Source organism: Scardinius erythrophthalmus (genome assembly GCF_964197995.2).
Source record: "Scardinius erythrophthalmus genome assembly, chromosome: 1".
Lineage (NCBI taxonomy): Eukaryota > Metazoa > Chordata > Actinopteri > Cypriniformes > Leuciscidae > Scardinius > Scardinius erythrophthalmus.
In genome coordinates, this window is record NC_138221.1 from 31,089,955 (window position 1) to 31,114,236 (window position 24,282).

The 24,282-nt window shown below is 38.7% G+C and overlaps 1 protein-coding gene across 1 annotated transcript in view; it reads left to right on the plus strand.

Annotated features, from left to right (window-relative positions):
- Positions 1-24,077, plus strand: part of LOC308698868 (cytochrome P450 2K1-like) — a 43,832-nt gene extending 19,755 nt beyond the window's left edge. Inside the window, exons 9-10 of the mRNA XM_081379287.1 lie at positions 16,947-17,537; positions 22,826-24,077. Of these exons, the coding sequence (XP_081235413.1) occupies positions 16,947-17,134 (188 nt within the window). The 3' untranslated portion in view covers positions 17,135-17,537; positions 22,826-24,077. The remainder of the gene's footprint in view (positions 1-16,946; positions 17,538-22,825) is intronic.
- The last annotated feature ends 205 nt before the right edge of the window (positions 24,078-24,282 follow it).

The window sequence follows — 24,282 nt, forward strand, 5'->3', positions numbered from 1 at the left end:
GTCTGTATGGTGCCCTGGTGGCCTGTATACAGTAGCCAGCACAAATCTCAAACGTGATTTATCGTTTACACTATATATTTTTACATTAAGCACCAATGCTTCAAAAGAATTATATTTAAAACTTGATTTCTTAGTGGTTTTGAAACTATTACTATAGATTACAGCAACACCACCCCCTTTGCGTTTCAGACGAGGCTCATGTTTATAACAGTAATCTTGCGGGGTTGATTCATTTAAAGTAATGTAATCGTTTGGTTTTAGCCAGGTTTCTGTCAAACACAGCACATCTAGGTTATTATCTGAAATCATATCATTAACAATGAGTGCTTTTGAAGTAAGCGATCGAATATTCAGCAACCCAAGCTTTAGCATTTGCTCATCTGTATTATAGCTGTTTTTTATTTGTTGAACATCAATTAAATTTTTAACCTTAGTTGGGTTTAAACGTTTTTTGGATTTCCAAATTCGGGGAACAGACACAGTCTCTATATGATGATAGCTAGGTGAAAGAGGCTCTATGTGATGGGATTTATCTGACCTTGGTGACGCGAGGCCGCTAGCCACAAATGAGTGATTATGGGCTAGGTTGATGTGGGCCCTTAAGAGCAACATACCATAAAAATTTCTTCATCCTCGGTGCCACGGTTCAGGTAGTTATTTAGGAAAAACTGCATTTGTTTGGGTGGGGGGGGAGTGGCCCCCGGGGACCAAACGAAATTTTTCCGTAGAAGTCTAGTGGGGCTACATGCCCACCAAATTTCATGTTCCCCGGTGTTTCGGTGTCCCTGGTATCGTTGACGAAAAATTCACGGGGGCCCCAGCGTGGGGGGGGGAAGTGGCCCCCGGGGACCAAACGAAATTTTTCCGTAAAAGTCTAGTAGACCAACATACCATAAAAAATTCTTCATCCTCGGTGCCACGTTTCAGGTAGTTATTTAGGAAAAACTGAATTTTTTGGGGTTTGGGGGGGCCCAGCGCGGGGGGGGAGTGGCCCCCGGGGACCAAACTAAATTTTTCCGTAGAAGTCTAGTGGGGCTACATGCCCACCAAATTTCATGTTCCCCGGTGTTTCGGTGTCCCTGGTATCGTTGACGAAAAAATCAGTAGATGACGGGAAAAAAAAAAACTTTGACAATCCCAATATGACCGCTTTCGCTAGCTACGCTAGCGGCGGTCATAATTATATTTTTTTCATTTTCATTTTTTTCATTTATTTCTTTATTTGAAAGGGGACAGAGTATATTAATCAACATTAAAACAATGTAAATGTACCCGAGTTAGCTCAAAAGTGCTAATTTTTATCGGTTGTCCCCCAGCCAGATTTAAAAAAGGCGACCTTTAAAAATAATCACAGAAAAATCACAAAATAAAATTACATACAACACATTGTGGTTAATAAATGCAATTCATGTAAAATAATTACATAATGTTTAAATGCACAAAGAAAGCATTAGTGCCCACAAGTTTGGCTCTCTACAAGCAATTTTTTTTTGCATTCTTTTTGAATGAAAAGAATGACAAAGACTCTCTGATGGTTGCCGGCACTGTGTTCCATTGCTGAGCTGATATGTAAGGGATAATGTATAGTGAGCCGGTTGTTATAGTGAATAACAACCCCGACAGGCTGAACGGGATCCCGACGCGAAGCGGAGGGATCTTGAATCAGCCTGAAGGGGTTGTTATTCACTATAACAACCGGCTCACTATACATTATCCCGCTTATTACATGGCTACCTACAAAATAAATAAATAAATTGACACAAATTATTTATTTAAAAGGAGTTTATTGATTTAAAAACGATTGTATTGCTTCCGCAAAAGAAAATAGTCTGTTCCGCGTCCATAGCAACGCGCTGTTTTGCATGGCAACGGTCTGTTATAATTCGCAGCGGTCTGTTATCAAGAAATAACAGACCGCATTCTACATTGGAATTCAGCCAAGCCATGTAATAAATGATGATAATGGTTGTAAAAAGGTTTGTAGCGTCTGGACCAATCGGACACACACAATTCATTTATTTAATGAATAATCCAGCAAACTCACTGTGAAACTTTCACCAAAACTTAACATCCCAAATGATGCTAACACCCTGGCAGGATGGTGTCTTGTTACAGGAAACACAAGGGGGGTTTACGACCAAAAGGTATGTGGCTGCATGTGTAAGAGAGAGACAATGGGGGGACAGAAACAATCTTCCATGCAAACTTCGCTGCATTAATCAGAAACTAACTGATCTAGAAATGAACGTGGATCCCAGAAACTGTGTGAATGTGTCCTACTATGTATACACCATGGTATGTATTTTATTATACAACCAACGGTCATTTAACCTTACCTGTATCATGTCTCCTATCAAATTAATCCTCATTTGATGACTCACGCTTTGATGTGCATCACCTTCTCTTAGAATGCAGTGTGGATTTGTTATATCTATCTGAGTATTAATGAACAGAAAAAGAGGGCTTGAGACAGCGTTGTAAATCTTTCCCACAAAGGAAACTCCCGCCAGAAATTCCCTCTTTCTGATTGGTTCAAGTCGTGCCTTTTGGTTAAGCTTTAAAAGGCCCTTCCGTTAGCCCTGCCTCTCTCTCTTCTCAACGCTTCTCATCCGACAACAACGCAGCTTCTGCTGTTACTGGGGGAGGGGCTGGACCCCTTTCCCCCCCACTTGGGCCCAGCTCCCTGGGCCCAAACAGGCCTGAGCAATGCCTGCCATGCTTTCATACTCCAAAAAGGGAGTCAGACTTTTCTTCAATCTAGAAAACAACTGCAACTTTACCATCACTGACTCAACGATCCACTCCTGGTCTTCAAGCCAGGACAGCAGGCTTCGACTCACAACAGCCATGTGCTCGAAGCCACCATGCTTTTCTTCAAGGCCATAGACCCAATCAACGAATCCAATCCAATCCAAGAACTTTCCACGATTGCAACTGCCATGCAAGTATTCTTTGATGAGATTGCTATGAAATAAGCTGATGGTTCTTCTTCTCATACTGAGATCTTATTCCATAGTTCTATTTCCTGTTCCACACCACTCACCCCTTTACCTATGCATGTATGTATGGATGTATGAATGTATTTATGTTTGTTTAGTGTTAGTTATGTTTGTGATTTAGTTAATAAAATTTGTGCACGATTATGAATTTGGTTTCTGATCCTCTGTTTGCATACAAAGTCCCTTTTACGATTTTGATCTTGCTACATGCTAATTGCTGTACATAAGGAATAATTATTTTTCAGCGACCATGAACAATACATTTTCCTTAGAATAAATGAATAATCAAAGAGTTCTTTGGAACTGATTAATTGATTGTAATATTACTTTGGCTTACCTCAAAGTTAATCTGATTAACTGACCCAAATATTAATAATTAATCATAATTGGTAATTATGGATTATTATTAATATTTCCCCTTAGAGCTAATGTCCTTACATATGGTGGAGAATCTTGGGAATTGTATTAAACATTGTATGCAAGCAGACATTAATCAATCATATGTTGTCCCATAAGTTTTTATTAACATCTCATACATGCACGTACAAGTTTCTGATAAAATCAGCAAAACTATTGCTTGAATATGCCTTCCTACGAATGGCAGAAAGTTTCTCAATGCTACTATGCATGTTTAAATCGTACAATAAGAAACTTCTGATTTTAGCGAAGAAATCCTAACTTCAGATATAAAGCGTGCGTAAGCCTTCTCTGACGAAGAAATCTCAGATTAGCCGCGCGTATAAATGGTTCCTGATATTAGCGAAGCAACCCTAATTTCAGTTCTAAAGTGATCGTAAGCCTTCTCTGACGAAGAAATCTCAGATTAGCCGCACGTATAGATGGTACCAGAACAAATTAGTCTGAGATGGGCGAAGAAATCCCCATTTTCAGCAATTTTTAAGGTGTTTGAGCGATGTTCCTCTTCACCGATTTAAGGCCTTATTATTATTCGTCACGTCATTGTATTCATAGTAAACTGCTAAACCGCACATATGAAACAATCGCGTCGATTTAGTGGTATAAATCCTAGCCTAGCTAACTAGGAATTTGCCATTGTCTGTGAAAGAACGGTGCTGTTTGATTTGTGAAAGAATCACTTACATGCAACGTCATGTGTCTAAACTAGACAATCTCTGACTCTGTGCAAACCTTCAGCACAATGCGAACGCTGCTCCGTTCGACTTGTGTTGCTGGTTGGCAGTGGGTCTGAAGTGTGAGCAGACACTTCGGTTTTTACCTGAGAACAGCACCAATCTCACAGACCCCTTGTGTAAACAAGTGAATGTGTGTAGCCAAAGCCAGCTCGCTAGCAACCCTACGCCCTCTTTGGCGACCCCTGCTGGTCAGAACAGTGTAAGTGTAGAGAACTCAGCGTAATGAAACACCTTTAACAAACCAATCGCAAAGGTTTGATCAAAGGTGTAAGCATGTTATAGCAACGCACAAATTATCTAATACTATGAGGTGTCTTTCAAGGCACAATAATTTAATAAACTGTAGGGCTCGTTTATGAAAGAGACTAATAAATTCACCTCTTCCTTTTATCAAATGCGTCATTAAATGTGTACGAATCTATAAAGTGATACAAGATCACATAGAAATCAAATACACATTGTTTCACGAACCGTTGAAATTTAGAATAATTTCTAAATATCTATGACGCGCAACAAAGCCCGTTTACTGAAATCCCGTGACTTTAACAGTCTGATAGATGCTCAGAATCACTGATTTGAGACAAATGATTCACACCGGTTTCCGAGCTTCACGAAGCACGTATCATAGGCGGTTTAAACTACTCCGCCCTCTCTCTATTTCTCTCTCTCTTTCCCTCTCTCTCTCTCTCTCTCGACCCCTCCCTTTTTGTTTTCACTTTAGTTGAAACCCAGATACCTTGGTTTTTATTTGTGTTTCATTTATTTCGACTTAAGTCTACCCCTATTTTATTTTGTGTATTTACACCTGATGAGCCTGAATATTCCTATTCAGATAAGTTGAATTTAATTAAATTTGAGATTTAATTAAATCAATTTGCTTTTTCAATTTCCCTTTTAGTTACCAGGGCTATGAGGACAATCCCTGTTTACTTTTGATTTTGATTTTATTCAATTTATTTACTTACTTTATTTCAGCCTGAATCTCCATATTCAGCTAAATAAAGTTTAACTAAATTTGAGATTCAACTAAATCAATTGTTTCCCTTTCCTTTGGTGTTTGAGCTATAAGGACATTCTGCCTTTACTTATACCTTATCTTAGGTACTTCCTATCGATATCTTCCCTCTCTCTATAGGATTACAGTAATTATAGCAACTGTTGTTTCTGTAATGACCCAGGTCATTAGAATCCTAACCCCTGTCTGTGCTTTAACCCTCCTTACTCCTTAGCACCAAGTTAAGTACATGAAGTACGGTTAACGTAAACGCACAGTAGGCAAAAGACAGAACGGGAGACACTTCCCGCTGTTTCTTCTTCTTTTGACCTTTTTGTCTGATGTTTGATGTGTCCCTGCTAGCTTCGTCTTACAGCAGCTTAACCCATACGTGACACCTGTTTACCTATGTCTCCTAGCTAAACTTAAATAGGTAGAACACTCCTTCCTTCCCTTCCCTTTCGGATTTCTATTGTTTCTATTTTGTTTTTCTCTATTTGCTACTCTCATAGTAAAACGTGAAAAGAACCATCAGTTTTGAGTAATAGTTTTAGGACATGTAAAAGGCCAGTCATCAGTCGATGCTGCTTAAAGCACATCAACTTGAATACTCAAAACCCTTTTGTTGTGTGCTCACCAACACTAAATTTAATGGCCCACAGAGCCACCTCTGTAGAAACTTGCATTGGCCTTTGTCACTCCTCTCTTGTGTTCCCACAAAGTATGCCAGTAGGCCTCAGACATCCAGCCCTGCCACCCACCAGAACCACCTGGAAACCCACAGAGCCACGTCCTCGACATCCTCCAGCCTGAAGCAGACAACGACCTGCCGAGGCAGAGAAGGGAACCGTTGGACGACTACGAAAGCGGACGTCTGACACCCAGCCTGAGCCACCAAGAGCTGACCAGCATCATCTTCTCCTTAGCCACGCTCCCTCAGGCCTTAAACAGGAGGTAAATGAACTTAAAAAAACTGGTTGAGCTCAAAGAGAGACACTAAAGCCATCAGTGTCCAGTCAGAGCTGAAGTCCAAACACTGACTCAACAATGCTGCAACATTATAGACAAACAGAATGTGACCCTGAACAGAACTGAAACAGTCCAACCACCTGCAAATGGACTTCACATAAACTTCTAAAGTTTGCTAAAGCTAAACTTCACATCAGCCGCATAAGCTCCCCCAGCCCTGCACAAAGGGGGGGAGGAGTCAAACCCTTGGCTCGACAGTCACCCGCCAGTGTTCTGAGAGCCTCTGCAGGCGCAGAGGAAAAGGTTTAATTCAGACAAACCCTGAAACGACACATGAAGTGATACTCCAAGATCTCAAGCGAATGGTCAGAAACATCCCTGCTAATCTATGAGACATTTATTTTCACCTGCAGTCTTCAACCGGTGTGACACACCAAGACAGACTCCCTTTGCTCTGGGTCACATCCAGCCCAGAGTGGCACCGCATTCTGGCTTTGGCTGTGGCACCACCAGCAGCTGGAACAAGCCATCATAAAAGGATTCTCAGACTTAAGAGTCTGAATGCAGACTGGGCACTGCCCAGACACCAAACAGACCTAAAAGTGCCCGTGCTACTACCACAGACTCCGAACGAGCTTAACTTGGAACTTGCAACGAACCTGTGACCGAGTCAAACACCAGCTCCAAGAACCTTTTCCTCCAAAACCAGTTAGTCACCATTTCTGGCAGCTCGATGTGTGACTTGACGCAGAATGCCTTTAACACACGAGGCCTCCTCAGAAAGGGTTCCTAAACCCCACTGACTCGGAACTGCAAAAACCAGAAGACACACAGCACAACTATAATGCATGCCGCTGCTACATAGTCATACATACTCATAGTCAGCATAGGACATAGGACTTTTAAAGTAGATGAAAATGTGTGCTCAAAAGAAGCAGGAAGCGGCATTAGCAAAATTAGAATTTTACTGACTTAAAGAAAATCTTGAATGCATACGTAAGCTCCACGTGCCAACAGACATTTGCCACCATCTGGTTGAAATTGGCCCTGCTGCATATTAGTTTACATGACAATGACTTGTTACAGGAAACCCTAACCTTAAATAGGGCATGCGTCACTCCGACGCCAGAAAGTAATCAAACCACATGAGCTGCATAAACTAACATAGCGGCCCTGCGTTTAACTACTGTTATCCTAAAGTGCGCATTTGATCACTCCGATCCAAATAGGACGCACCATGCGATACACATCTTGATCACTGGTTACTGGCTTGTTTAAATGCAGATAAAATGATAGCTGAAACTGACATCTCTACTAAAAGTGAAAAAGTCTTAGATTTTTAACTAGTATCGGTAATTCCAGCATTTAAGCGTAAGTCTGTTTGACAAAGAAGCTCAACTCAGCGGCATGCTGTACCAGCATTTATTATTCTGCCTTGACTGGAGGAATCCAAATTGCAGTATTGTTTAATCTGTTTCTGACAAAGAAATCTCAGTACAGTGTTATACCCGTAGACTTGGGTGATGCTCCCCTTTCTGCAATGTAAAGGCCTTACAAATTATTGTTAGATTGATGTAATTCATCTAAATTTTGGCTGCATCTACAAGCAAGAGCTACTTAGTGATCAAGATGGTTTCACTCGCTGAAAGTCAATATTTATGCATGAGATGGACGTAACCTTGTATGCTTAGATAAGCTTTAACTTATAGCAAACCCATTTCCTTACTTTTAAACAAGTAGAAGAAGTTGTTTAAAGTAAAGAGAAGCGTTACACGAGTAAAAGTGTCAAATGACAAACCACATTTGCATTTTACTGAATGTAACATCAAGTTTTGGAAAGACTCAAAGTATAGGCGCCACATTTTAACTTGTTTAAATATGTATAACTCATTTAAAATGTGCAGACATTCTTCATAGACTGTTGAATTGCTCTGACATGGTTCCCCTTGACAACGACGTGTCACAGGAAGTGCAAACGCGTAATGTCATATTGTAAACAAACCAGTCTAGATGGCTAAGCTAACTTAACTAGCGTCCGTTCAGCTTAGACCAAGCTAAATAATAACTGCTACAGTTAGCGGTTAGCATCATTTACTTGAAGCCTTTAACTACAGCTTGTGCTGGGCACAGTGCAAAGTGATCTAACCTACTTTGCCTCTAGCCCAGCTAGGGTTCTGATCTCTCACTTTCTCTTTCCTTACTTTCAATTCTTCCCAGCTGAATTTTACCGCCACTAGTTTAGGAGTAGTCCTTGCTGAGTGTTGTCGGCTAAAATTTGCTGTTACCTTGTAAATTAAATCTAAACTTAATTACACGTAAACTGTGTATCTAGAGAATAATTATTATAGTCATGAGGATTTTCACCAGCATGTTGACTAAACTTTTGTAAGGACACACACACACAGGGACCGTGTGTCTTGAACACACAGCAGCTGTGACCCACTATGGAGTCTGGTCCAAGCACATCAAAAGTTTACCCACTTGTGCTATTGATTATTCCCCACTTATTTAAGCCCTTTTTATTTTTATTTTACTTGATAATAATAGCCGCCAGCTGTTCACTTGTCTATTCTTTCATTTATTTGATTTATTTACATTTCCCCTCTTGTTCTAATGTGGTTCCAGTCCCCATAGGGCCCAGAAAGGAACCAGAGACCTTTATTTGTGGTTTTGTTTATTTTCAACAAGTGCGCTCATTTTTATGACCCTGCAAAACAAGTAATCTCAACGATTACTAGGGCATAACTATAGTCCTGAGGATTGATAATAAGCATAATCTGAATAGGAAAACTGCCCTTTTCCTACTATCATTCACTTCGCCAAGCCCGTTGTGAACCACCAGTTAAGTTCAGAGAAATAATTTAGCCATAAGAACCATCTAAAGTCATTTATTTCCTCTTGGCTTATGCCCTTTTCAGAAAAAGTCTTAGCCTACTAACACCCACAGCTAAGATTATAAGGATACAAGACACACTTGACAGGCTACACATAAACACCTAGCTTTATGCTACATACCTAGCTAACCTATCAAACCTTAGCTCTGAACTCTTTAGGGTCATGCATTAGCCTCTCACCCCTAGGGTGTCAAAAATGTCGCAGATCCTCTGTTTAACCTAACCCTAACCAGACAGGAGAACGAAAGAACTGACAAGCCCTCACGAGGAACACTGTTCCACCAAGGCTGCTGACATCCTACAACACCAGAGCCAAACGTAACTGCACTTTGAGAGAAGAGGACCAACGACCCATGACCCAAGCCAGAGTTATAGCCTCACCAGGCTGATCAAGAGGATCATCTCCTTACCCCACCTTATGGGTGTGAAACAGGAGGTACACAACCTTACATAAAGATCACAGCGTCCCACAAGGAGCGGACCTGTGCTCAAAGCCTCACACACCAGCTAGAGACTGAGTTTTAAACCAGGTTCAACGCAGCTGGACTGAGCATGCCCAGCACCAGCGCAGAACTGTCAAGTCAAGTCAAGTCATCTTCATTTATATAGCGCTTTTAACAATGTAATCCTTACATTTACATTGTTAAAAACTGTCACCATGGCAACAACCCAGGTAACAGTCAAGCCCTTGGAGAAGCCATGGATGACAGCACCCTCCACCTGCAAACACCACAGGATGACCAACGGCTGTCAACGACAACATCCTCCTCCACACCATTCACACAGGTGTCAATCGGAGGCTCCACAAGGACAGCTGGACACACCTGACTCAGAGCTACAGGAGCTGCTGACACACGCAAACCAGCTCCCTGAACAGGACTCACCCGAGGAGTCCTGTAAAGTACAAGCATCTGACTCCTTGCCTACCCCAGCTTAGGCAAGCTCACATCAACACCGCCATAAGGACGGAGCAACACTTCAGTCCTTCAGACTACCTTCTGACCTCCTGCCACCAGCACTAGGTCGGCCTGAAAACCTCTCTATGCTACATAGAGCCCTAACCACTTCCTGCAAACACCTGCCCCGAAACTAATTGACTTCAGAATGACAGGTGACACCCTGTCATGGCACCTGCTGCACCGACACCTGCGGCACCAACTCAAAGACCTGTACTTGGATACTGTCTACATCACCTGATGGAACGATCACCGCTCCAGGAAACACCAGCAACCAGAGGCCACATGGCCTTCCAGCCTGGTATGACAGAGGTGTGTCTGATCCTTCCGCACTTTAAACGTCGTTCGTGGTTGTCCTTGAGAGGGACAACAACGATCGAAAGGGGGGAAATATGTAGCGTCTGGACCAATCGGACACACACAATTCATTTATTTAATGAATAATCCAGCAAACTCACTGTGAAACTTTCACCAAAACTTAACATCCCAAATGATGCTAACACCCTGGCAGGATGGTGTCTTGTTACAGGAAACACAAGGGGGGTTTACGACCAAAAGGTATGTGGCTGCATGTGTAAGAGAGAGACAATGGGGGGACAGAAACAATCTTCCATGCAAACTTCGCTGCATTAATCAGAAACTAACTGATCTAGAAATGAACGTGGATCCCAGAAACTGTGTGAATGTGTCCTACTATGTATACACCATGGTATGTATTTTATTATACAACCAACGGTCATTTAACCTTACCTGTATCATGTCTCCTATCAAATTAATCCTCATTTGATGACTCACGCTTTGATGTGCATCACCTTCTCTTAGAATGCAGTGTGGATTTGTTATATCTATCTGAGTATTAATGAACAGAAAAAGAGGGCTTGAGACAGCGTTGTAAATCTTTCCCACAAAGGAAACTCCCGCCAGAAATTCCCTCTTTCTGATTGGTTCAAGTCGTGCCTTTTGGTTAAGCTTTAAAAGGCCCTTCCGTTAGCCCTGCCTCTCTCTCTTCTCAACGCTTCTCATCCGACAACAACGCAGCTTCTGCTGTTACTGGGGGAGGGGCTGGACCCCTTTCCCCCCCACTTGGGCCCAGCTCCCTGGGCCCAAACAGGCCTGAGCAATGCCTGCCATGCTTTCATACTCCAAAAAGGGAGTCAGACTTTTCTTCAATCTAGAAAACAACTGCAACTTTACCATCACTGACTCAACGATCCACTCCTGGTCTTCAAGCCAGGACAGCAGGCTTCGACTCACAACAGCCATGTGCTCGAAGCCACCATGCTTTTCTTCAAGGCCATAGACCCAATCAACGAATCCAATCCAATCCAAGAACTTTCCACGATTGCAACTGCCATGCAAGTATTCTTTGATGAGATTGCTATGAAATAAGCTGATGGTTCTTCTTCTCATACTGAGATCTTATTCCATAGTTCTATTTCCTGTTCCCCACCACTCACCCCTTTACCTATGCATGTATGTATGGATGTATGAATGTATTTATGTTTGTTTAGTGTTAGTTATGTTTGTGATTTAGTTAATAAAATTTGTGCACGATTATGAATTTGGTTTCTGATCCTCTGTTTGCATACAAAGTCCCTTTTACGATTTTGATCTTGCTACATGCTAATTGCTGTACATAAGGAATAATTATTTTTCAGCGACCATGAACAATACATTTTCCTTAGAATAAATGAATAATCAAAGAGTTCTTTGGAACTGATTAATTGATTGTAATATTACTTTGGCTTACCTCAAAGTTAATCTGATTAACTGACCCAAATATTAATAATTAATCATAATTGGTAATTATGGATTATTATTAATATTTCCCCTTAGAGCTAATGTCCTTACAGGTTTATGGGTGTTTGTTATTTATTTGTTTTCTTGTTGGCTAAATAATTGATTGAAGATTGTTTTTTAAATCTTTGTAATAAAAGTTGTTCAAAGGTCAAGGTCTCTCTCTACCTCTCTCCCTCTCCCTCTCCCTCTCCCTCTCCCTCTCTCTCTCTCTCTCTCTCTCTCTCTCTCTCTCTCTCTCTCTCTCTCTCTCTCTCTCTCTCTCTCTCTCTCTCTCTCTCTCTCTCTCTCTCTCTCTCTCTCTCTCTCTCTCTCTCTCTCTCTCTCTGGTGCATGCTGGGAGTTTGTGGAGGTGTTGAGCGCGTGTTGAGAGCGTTGTTGAGAGTGATTGTGGTGTTTTCGGTGATACCTTTCTGTTTTATGTATTTATTTACTTTTTCCCCTCGCTGTGATTTAAAAAAAAAATAATAATCAGTAAAGGAAGAAAGGTTTTTTCGTGTGTGTGCGGTTTGTAGTCGCCGGGATGGCGACTGCTCACGCGCAGGTAACACCACCCCTATCACTCCGAAACGGCTGCAGGTGTGTTCCTGAGGCTGGAGTGACAGTGGAGGATTTACTTTTAGTTATCGGTCAGAAACTTGGTTTTGAAAACATCGTCTCAGCGTCACGGATGAATAAAGCGATAGTCGTGTTTATGAAAACTGAATTACTCATTAACGAACTGACTGTAAGCGGAATATGGGTGAAGGAAACTTTTGTTCCGGTAACCCCGCTATCGGCTCCAGCAACTAAAGTAATAATTTCCAATGCCCCCCCTTTTATATCTAATGAAGCAATCGTGAAAGAGTTACTGAGATTTGGTAAGATAGCAAGCCCTGTAAAAGCAGTCCCACTCGGATGTAAGGACGCCGCACTAAAGCACGTTCTGTCTTTCAGACGACATGTTTATATGTTTCTCAGTTCGCCGGAGAGGACCTTGGAAGCTTCTTTCCGTGTTACTCACGGAGAGAATTCTTTCATGGTTTATGCGAGTACGGTGAGTTTAAAGTGTTTTGAATGTGGCAATTTGGGCCATAAGCGCTTAACGTGTCCACATAGAGATGAACAGCGGCCTTCTACATCTCGTGGTGAAGGAAATGGAGTTAATCAAGTACCGGTAAATAACACAGAAAGAACCGAGGAGCAGGATAAAGAAGCTACAGAGGGAGTAGACGAGCAACAGGAGGAGGTGAGTGAGCTAAATGAGAATGTTAGCTGCGTGGAGAAATCTGGATGTGTTTATTTACCTGATAAAGATGTGAGTGATGATGATGATGATGATGATGATGAAGAAGATCAGAGTGATGCTGATGATGATATTGTACAGAAAGGTGTTTCTGAGGAAAATATGGCTGATGAGACTGAAAGTTTATCACAGTTTACTGATGATGGGATGAGAGATGATGTGAAGTGGTCTGAAGAGGTTAAGGAGGTTGTAGAAGATTTATATCCCCTTGAGCAGATTAATTCCTTTCTGGATAAGACAAAAGGAAAGGCAGGTGTTGAAATAAGAGACTATTTCCCTGATGTTGAAAAGTTTATCGCCTCAGTAATGTGGGCTAGGAAAGAAAGTAGCTATGATGAACTTTCACAACAGAAAAGATTTCGTCTTAAAAAGTACTTAACTGTCGTTAGATCAGGAAAAAGGATGGGAAAAGCGAGGGGAAAATCTAAATAAGTATAATGGCTGAAAATTTCTCTTTCTATCTGATCTGCTTTCTCTTTTTCTCTATTTTTCTTATGGAGATCTTAAGGGTTGGTTCTCTTAATATCAATGGGATGAGGGATGGGAGAAAGAATGAGGTTTTATCAGAAATCATTAATCTGAAAGACTTGAGTGTTACATTCTTGCAAGAAACTCATAGTAGTTGTAGTAATGAAGTTAACTGGGGTTTGTGGTGGAAAGGAGAGTACGTTCTCAGTCATGGGACCAATTTAAGTGCTGGTGTGGCTATTCTTTTTTCTCCTACTGTAAATGTTAAAGTGCTAGTAAAAAATGAAGTAGAGCCAGGAAGGCTTTTAACCGTTAAAGCTGAAATTAGTAATTTTAAATTCTTGTTTGTAAATATTTATGCTCCTAATGTTGGAGCAGAAAGGAGTTTACTTTTCAAGAAGTTTGAACAAATAGTTAGTGAAGAAAATGAAGATGTGTATATTGTTGTGGGGGGGGACTGGAATTGCACTCTTGATTTTACTCTTGACAGAAATGGGGAAGAATCTCATGCATCGTCAGCTTCCTCTTTATCTGGTGTTATAAAAAATATGAATCTCTTGGATGTATGGAGAGAACACAACCCTTCTGTAAAACAATATACATGGGTGAAGGTCTGTAATGATAGGATTTCTGCTGCTCGTTTGGATCGGTTTTATATATCTTGTAACTTGAAAAATAGAGTTGTTAGTACAGAAATTATTCCTAACACACTTTCTGATCATAAACTCATTAGGGCTCTTCAGGCAAGAGTCCTGGCTTGGATGGATTACCGGCCGAGTTTTATAAATCATTTTGGACAATAATTGGAGATGATTATTTTGAAGTCCTTCAGAAATGTTTTAGTGAAGGTGTTCTTCCAACTAGCTGTCAACGTGCTGTTTTATCATTGCTCCCGAAAAAAGGAGATTTAACACTTTTAAAGAATTGGAGACCTGTGGCAATTCTGTGTACAGAATATAAAATTTTGTCTAAGGTTCTTGCAAATAGATTAAATAATGTGTTGTATGAAGTGGTACACAAGGATCAGTCGTATTGTGTTAAAAATAGATCAATCATGGATAATCTTCATTTAATCAGGGATGTTGTTGATTATGCTTATTGTAAAGATGTCAATATGGGTCTGTTGTCTCTGGATCAAGAAAAGGCCTTTGACAGGGTTGACCATGGTTTTCTGTTTGACACTCTTAACGCTTTTGGTTTTGGGGAAAAATTTATTTCAAGGATAAAACTTTTATATGCCGAAGCGACATGTATGATCAAAATGGGTGGTGGATTGAGTATCCCTGTTAATGTTAAAAGAGGAATCAGACAAGGTTGTCCAATTTCGGGCCAATTATACAGCATTGTAATTGAACCTTTGTTAGTTAAAATGAGAAGAGAGTTAAAGGGCCTACAGGTCAACACCCTAAACTGTTCTGTTAAACTCTCTGCCTATGCTGATGACGTCACAGTTATTATCAGAGATCAAAGTGACATTCAGGTGCTTAAACAGGCATTAGAGTTTTATGGAAAAGCCGCATCAGCAGTAGTTAACTGGGGAAAGAGTGATGCTTTATGGTGTGGTAGTGAGGTTAAAGGTCCAAATCTTCCTGGTGGATTACAGTGGGGAAGTGCAGGGTTTAAATATTTAGGAGTGTTTTTGGGGAAAGACGAGTTTAAGAAAAAAAATTGGGAGGGCCTCTTGGAGAAAGTGTGTGCAAAGTTGTCTCGATGGAAATGGTTGCTACCCCAGTTGTCATATAGGGGGAGGGTCCTAATATGCAACAATTTGGTTGCTTCTTCACTTTGGCACAGAATGACAATACTTGAACCTCCTGAGGATCTAGTGCGAGGAATACAAAAGCGACTAGTGGATTTTTTTTGGTCGGGACAGCACTGGCTGAAGGCGGCGGTACTGTATCTACCCAGAGAAGAAGGAGGCCAGGGGTTGGTGGATATTAGAGCGAGACTCAGGACTTTCAGAATGCAGACGGCACAAAGACTGCTCTATGGAGTGGATGTGAGTTGGGCTGAACTAGCCTGTGCCCTCCTAAGAAGAGCTGGAAACATGGGGCTGGACCGCCATTTGTTTTTGATGGACTTTGACAAACTGAATTTAAGTGGGCTGAGTGTCTTTTACAGATCAATTTTAAAGTCATGGACACTTTTTAAGTTTTCACGGAGTGCAGACAGCACAGAAAAATTATGGCTGAAGGAGGAACCACTTTTCTTCAATTCTGAATTGGAATCAGATGTTTTTAAATCAGACACTTTCAGAAAAGCCATGTGGGCTGCAAATATGACAAAGATTGGACATTTAAAAGATAAAAAAAGTTGGATAAGCCCTGAAAATTTTGCTTCAAAACTTGGAATAAAATCAGTCAGGATGGCACAAAATATGTTGACTCAGATTTTAGAGTCTCTGCCTCAGGACTATCGACAGGCAATGGAGACTTCTGATGAAGAGGCTGATAACTGTGACTTTCCAGATTTGTTTTTCTCAGCAAAGACTGGTACATGGCAAGAAAAGGAGGGCTGCTTATTGACTTTTAAGATACCTTATTTGGCCGCTTTTGCCGATGCTGATAAGAAAGCCATTTACACTATGTGTGTGAAAGTGTGGTATCTTAACACACTGCAGAGTGTCAGCGAGTCCAAATGGCTGGAGGTTCTGGGGCCAGGTGAATCCCCCAAAGGACGCTGGAGGTCCCTGTATAAGCTACCCATTGAGAAACGGTCTGGAGACCTTCAATGGAGAGTAGTGCACGGGATTATAGCTACAAACAGACACAGAGCACACCTTGATCCAGAGGTAGGGGTGGGTTGTCCATTTTGTAGTGAGGAAGAGACTGTTTTTCATTTGTTCTTAAAGTGTGAAAGGCTTCAATCCTTATTTTGTATCTTAGAAGAGTGGGTTAAAAAATTAGGGGGAGTTTTTACTCCAGTACTTTTTATTTATGGACCAAAGTATATTAAAAGTAGGAGGGATGAACATGTTCTGTTAAATTTTCTTTTTGGTCAGGCAAAATTGGCGATATGGTTATCAAGAAAACATTGCTTGATCGATGCTGGGTCAACTGATGTTGTGTCTGTTTTAAAAGGGTTATTAAAATCTCGTATTAAAATTGAGTTTACATATTATAAATTGGTCAATGATATGGAGATGTTTAAAGGTAAATGGGCTGTAAATCATTGTATTTGTGATGTTGATGTTGATGAGTGTTTACTGTTTAATATTTAAAAAAAAAAAAAAAAAACTTGATGTATGTATAAATGTACTGTAAGTAGGCACAAAAGTTTTTGAATTGATGTTGTTATTATGATTATTTAATAAGGCTCTTATGTATTTATTGAATGATTAAAGAAGACCTAAAAGTCAAAAGTCTCTCTCTCTCTCTCTCTCTCTCTCTCTCTCTCTCTCTCTCTCTCTCTCTCTCTCTCTCTCTCTCAGGCCGAAGGGTTTGTTTGGGAGAGAGTTTGGCCAGGATGGAGCTCTTCCTGTTCTTCACTTCTCTCCTTCAGAGCTACCGCTTCACAACTCCACCTGGAGTGTCTGGAGATGATCTGGATCTCAAAGGAATAGTCGGAATCACGTTGAATCCGTCCCCACACAAGCTGTGTGTGATCAGACGCTCCTGATCAAAGAAAATATCATCAGTCCTTACATTTCCTTACAAAACCGCATACACAGCAAAAACTCCAGTGTTAAATTAACACTCCTGGGAGTGTATATGAGTCCACACTCAAGACTGTAAAGTGTTAAAATATGAGTGTTAAATTAACACTCAAGAAAATCTCAAGAATCTTGACGTCTGTGTGTGCCTAAGAAAAAGATTTATTTTTCAAAACAACTTTTAAGAAATCCTTTGTAATGTAACTAAAATTCTGGATATTTATGCAGAATCACAGTTATGCTGTAACCAACAACATAAATCTAAGTCAGAAATAAGAGTTCAGTAATCAAGTTCAAATGATTATTGTCATAATATAACTGGCATCATCAGATCACTTTTTCTCTTTGTTCATCTGGCAGATACAGATGGTGGCCAACCAGAATGAGACTTTTACCGCCGCCGTTCCCGCGGCGGCAAAATTGGGATGTGTATTTGCTGCCTTTTACCGCTGAGTGGCGCTGTAATCACAGACTTCAAAAGTGTCAGTTTATTCTCTTTATGACGTAATCTGCCGCGGCAGTAATCTGAGCTGAGGTCACAGATAAATTCAAGATAAATATTGTGGTTAAACGAATTCAAATTCATTAAATTTAAACAAAGTAGACACACGTTAACATTGTGTGCCCAGTTTTTCTATAATTTAGAAAGGCTATGTCAATAGGTTACTTACTTCGTGTTATTTTAATGTGTTTGTAGATTTATTAACTGAAACATAACAGTGAAATAAATTAAAATAATTTACCGTAAAATTAAAACATTTTCAGGACTTGCAGTTACCCGATGTTAGTCAGTTTAAGCATTCTTTGTTATATTCAGAATTAAATAGGCTTACATGTTGTTATGATTATCATTTGAATTCTTTAATAAATAATCAACCACAATGCCTATTAGCCTACTGCCGCAGCAAAAATAAACCAGTCGAATTTCAAAGTCGTTCGCGCACAGCAGCAACTGCGGCATTTTAAAAGGTAAGTTTCCTATCTGTTTATAAAAAAAAAAAATGTGGCGCAAGATCTTGTAAAAAAAAAAAAAAAAAAAAAAAACTTTTTTCATTATTTGAACAAAAATGAGACTGATTGAATATGTAAAAATATAAACAAACAAAGCAGAGAATAAAACAAACTTTTAGGGAAAGAATATAGGCCTATTATGCTACAACAGAATTGGTTAACATTAACGAAAGCAAAATATGTAAAAATACATTTCAAACAATATAAAACAAAACAAATTCGTGGCCGAGTGGTAGGCTATAACGTTCAAATCCCGAACAAACATGGGCTACTTTTTTATTATTAATGCAGAAAGATTTGATAGTTCTAAAATATTGCTACACCATAGCCTATTGTTTTTTTCTCATAGCCTATTTTAAATATTTTATATTTATAAAATAAAATTACCATTAATTTCCATTTTACATTAGGGACAATTTTTATCCAACAGAATGGCTGAATTAACATCTGCATAATAATAATAATAAATAAATAAATAAACAAACAAACAGCACATGTCTTGTAAAAACACTTTTTAAAAAAAATTTCGACACAATTTCGAGACAGTAAATTGCCAATGTTAAAAAAAATATGACATATGACAAACTTTTAAAACAGAGAAAATAGTTTACCTAGGCTATTCAGACGATAGCTCTGTGGTCAATGCAATAACAATAGCCTCTCGAAGCTTCAAACGATCTGAGATCGAATCTCAGTGTAGCCGACAGTGTTTATGTTTTTCCGTTCTTGATGCTTAAATATGCATCTGTTTATTAAAGTCAATCATCTTGTTTAATTATCAATTGTACATTACAACATCAATTTGCTACATTCCAGTTGAGCCGCTGCAAAGACGACACATCTGATGAAGGAAGACTGTCAGCCGATTGCACCAGAAAATGAAGATGATGAAGCTCGTCTTTAATCTGCTAAATTATTTTTGTGTGTGTGTGTGAATCATTCACGAGATTGAGATGACTGACAGTGATACCCGGCCATAGCAACGGAAGACATTTTTCAAAACAGATCGAACAAATCAGAAAAATACTTTCAGTACAGTATTGCTTTCAATTAAAAAATAAACAACGAAAATGTAAAAGAAAAAGAAAATTAATTAAGTTTGAAAACCCATTGCACATTTCAAGGTATGAATAAAGTGTCGGGAAAGTTTATTTATTTAAACAGGGTTGCATCGATGCGATTTTATTCCCTTTGTGATGCAAAATAAGAAACACAGAATCTTATTCTTGCAACATTTTAAATTTCTATTGTCAAAGAAATTGTAGCTAAATTAAAAAATTAAAACGGTACAAAACGAAAAAAGTTCAAAGCAACATAAATTAAGAACAGGCGTTTTTCTTCGCCTCTCTGTATTTTTTTAGTAAGTTTGGTCTCCCTCACTGCGCGCGGCGGGTCTTTCTCGAAATTAAGCATTTCAGCGTAAAAAAAAACACCATATAGCTGATAATACTGTATATGTCGCTGTGTGTCATCCACACAAATCACGAAAGAAAAAACTGTAACAAATAGCTTTTGTTCCTTCAAAGATACAACATGCCTTGCTGAATTCACCTCACAATAAAACGAGGTGGGTCGCGAATTAAAGAGCTCTGTATCTGCTAAATTGAAATTGTGTGTGGAAAACCTTTAAATACAATCAATAAAACTACAATATATAATTTAATAAGATATAGGGCCTATGCACATAGGCTATGGACTTTTGGAGATTTTGAGATTAATCCTTAAAAGAATTTTGCCTTTGCTTGCTCAACAGGCTGGCTCCGACACTCTCCATATGAAAGAAGGAACATTAACACCTCTGTCCATGCACCCCCACGATAAAGCATCTATTGCCTTCTCCAAACCCCCCACAGGCTAGCTGAGTTTGCAAAACAAAACAAAGAGTTTGCCACTCGTCGTGGTGTGCCCAAACACTTAATTATAAACTTCAATATTTCATTCAAAACAATCTCAAGACGCTTTGTGACATTTTGAAAAGCCGTGGATGCATTACTGCCACTATGAACGCAACAGAATACTGGTTCTGATTTTATTGTTTGTCGTTTAAACGTCATATATATATATATAATTTTTTTTTTAACAGAACTGCTTTTGAAATTACCATTGGAATTATTATAGGCTACAGAAGTAAAGTCATTGTATAATATTTGCTCCTTAGTGTAAAATGGAAATGCATGGTGATTTTATTTTGTAAATAGACTATAAGCAAAAAAAAAACTATGTTTTAGAACTAGACAAATCTCTCTGCGTCAACAATAGACTATAAAATGCATTAATAGGCTAATATAAAAAAATCAGTAGTCCTAGTAAGTTCGGGATTCGAACCCGTGTCATCTAAATGATCGTATCGTAAATTCAACCACTCGGCCACGATTCACTCGATGCGACATGGCCTAACGTTCCAGTGTGTGTTCGCTCGCAGAGAGAGAAGCGCTCTTCATTCAAATGAACGCGCCGCCGCGTTTGTCGAACACTAATTCAACATGCCAGAATAAAACCTGGCTTTAGAACAATGCATAGCGCCACTCGTCGTGGTGTGCCAAAATTTTTACAATCATTTAGTTTAATTTATTTCAGTGTTAATGTTTGAGTTAAACAATCCTCTACAAATTAAAGTAACACAAAGTCGGATATAAGAGTCCTTTATAGGCTACTAAAAAGCAAAGGGCTTACAGTCTTAACATTTAGGCTACTTTGCTTAAATTCGATACATTTATTTTCAGTAGGGCCTAATAAATTTGTAGGGATGTAATTTCAGTATGCTTTACCAACGCTATGTATTCAATTAAAGTTCCAAGAGGTCTGGTATATTTCCTTCAGCTGACAAGTGCACAGCAAAAATCACAACTTGTGTTTGCTGCGAACGCAAGTTATTTAAGGTGTCTCAACTGTACACAGTCTACCCTACAGTGTGAATTCGTTACAAGGTTTCATTTAATTAAATTAATGTGCAGCAATTTGTACAAATAGAGTCTATAGGCATATACTGTTGTAGCCATTAAATAATCTCATTTAGTATCATATTTGTTAAAATATTCTAATGTTATTTTTTTCCATCTATGTTGAATATGAAAAGTGAACAGCACGAGTAAGATAGGATGCATTATATCGAGAGATGGATATGGAGTGGGTCAGACATGATTTTGACCACTTCATTAAGTTTTGTTTAGTAGAAAACCTTTCTTTAAAGTGAATTTCGTTTTCTATAAATTGTATCTTAATTTTAATAAATTTTTCATCAACCCTTGCCTGGATTTAATAAGTAAGAGAAGCAAATATAACAGACACTAATCATGGAGGCGCCCGCGCGGTCACTTGCATTGCACGTCAGCTGGAGCCATCTCATCCTCCTAACTTAACGAAACTCAGCGTATGCCTCACACAGACATGATAAATACATCAAATACACAAAGCTTGAAATGTCTTCAAACGAAATAATTCAAAACGAAAAGAAAAAGGCTACTCTCTGATTATGTTTTTATGTGCATTTCTCTCTAGGTGGGTTCACTACAAATATGGCGATCGTCAACTTCATCTTTGCAGTCGACACTGTCAGAAAACACTAGTTTATTGATAAAAATCAATGCACGCATCACCGGATAAATACACATCTTGCTTGTTGCTTGCACGCACACATATTATGTCGAAAAAACGAAATATTATGTTGAAATAACATTATTATTATTAATAATACATCTTTTAGAATATTTGATTAAATGCTGATTGTTGCGCTTGTTCAATTTAATTAAATTAAAACCTTAATTGTGATAATTAAAATAATTGAAAATTAAATATTTAGTGGCCAAGTTTTGCTAATTTATTATATAGGCTATTATATGCCTATTGCCTATATTAAGTAGGTCATATTAAGACAAGGCATATATTAAGTTATTTTAGCTGTTATGAGAAAAATAAATCTAAGGAAATCTAAAATCTAAATCTAAAAAAAAAAATCTAACGCCAATTCAACATGCCAGAATAAAACCTGATTTTTGAACAATGCGTAACGCCACTCGGCCTGGTGTGCCAAAACACTACATTTTAAACTTCAATGTTTAATTCAAAACAATCTCAAAACGCGTTGTGACATTTCTTTTAAGCAGCCTAGCCTACATACATTAAGGGCATTGAAACCAGGATCTTAACTAAAACGCGTTCCGCGTAATCTCTCAAAAATTATGCCACACTACTCCATGTTTTTTTTTTAAGGACTGCTTTTGAAATCACTATAAATTACTATGCAATTGTATCGCTCACGAGAGCTCTTCATTTATCTATGCCTCAATAGAATAGTAAAAATATTCAGCGTCATTGCTCCTAATATCGTCTCTATTTTTTACTTTTGATTCTATTTTTTCAGTTCTAAAATTGATTCTATCTTTGGTTCTATTCTGTTGTAGCCTAATAGGCCTATTTATATATATGAAAAATATGCCTATTAGGCTTAGGGTTTTATATTTAACCCACTTACATTTTAAAATACGGCAATTGCTGCTGTTTTGCACAATGTCCCTTTGCGCCACCTGGCGGTCATTTCAGGAACGACTTTGAAATGCGGCTGGTTTATTTTTGCCGCGGTGATTTCGCCGCGGCAGCTGGCGCGGCGGTAATAGGCATTCTGGTTGTCCACCATCTGTATAACTCAGATACAGCAGCCAAACATAATCTAAAGTTAATAATATAAGGGTCAAGAGCCCAACTAAAGCAAACACCCATCACCTTAATGGTAACTTACAATTTGTGATTTTCTCCTTCAGTGATTCTGCTTGTTAACATCAGGTGTCTTCAATAATGATCAATCTTCACTAAATTAATCACTTAATTAGCTCATTAACTTTAACACTCTTGAGTGTTAATTTAAGACTCACATTTTAACACTTTACACTCTTGTGTGTGGACTCATATACACTCCCAGGAGTGTTAATTTAACACTGGAGTTTTTGCTGTGTACATTTAAAAAAAATACAATTCTCTCTTATTTTACTCACCCTCATGCTGTCCAGATGCATTTTACTTTCTTTCTACAGATAAACACGAATTAAGATTGTAAGGAAAGTAATCCCTCTCTGCGAGTCCTAAAGACGCTTTAAAAATCACACACAGTGAGCGTGACGGTAATCCATGCGACCTCAGTGGATGAATCAATGCCTTCTGAAGTCAAACAATACGCTAGATAAAATAATAATAATAATGTAAACTGTTTTAACTATTAAAAATCATACGTACATTGGTTACAATCCACTTGTATTATGGACTCACAGAGATGGATTATTTCCTTAAATATCTTTGTCTATGTTTATATGAAGAAGAAAGTCATATACATCTGGGATGGCATGAAGGAAGAGTAGCCTAAATGATGAGAGAATGCTCATGTTTTGGGTGGACAATCCTTGTTCTGCTTGTGTCCAGTCACTGCTTTGTTACTTGTACTGCAACAGGAACTGTTTAAAGAATCATTGCAACATTTAAAATGTATATTAATTTTTAAAATGTGTATTTGTAATTGTGCATTTTGTATAGTAATGTATATCATGAGAATACTGTGCATTGCATGTATATTATGCAGTTAATGTTTTGTGGATTCTGGTCTTTCCAGTCACAACATAATTGCATCCAAGACCTTCACTCTGATACTTGTGTATATGCTTTAATGACAATAAAGAATGTACATTTATTGGAATTCATATTTTTAATTACATTAATTTAACTGGTTGTATAAGTCACGATTGAAACGGCTGATGATTGTTAAAATATATTTAAATTAAATGAAAATGTTAATTAAATGAAATAACTAAATATAATTATCAATTTAAAAAAATGGCAATAAGAACATTCTTTGTGTGACATATGTAATGAAATGCCCTTTGAGGTCTGTATCTGACAGCAGGCCACGACTGTAATTTTCATTTTGTTTAAATTCCTCTTATTTAAGTGATCATTAATTTTGATGGTGTAAACGTATATCATGCTAACAATGAGTACTGTGATGGCCATGGTTGCCAAATGCCAACCTTGATTACCTGGTTGAAGTTTGACTTTCTTGACGGCTGAATATATCACACACGTTTGCTAATATTCTCTTTAAATTGTAACAGCTGAACCT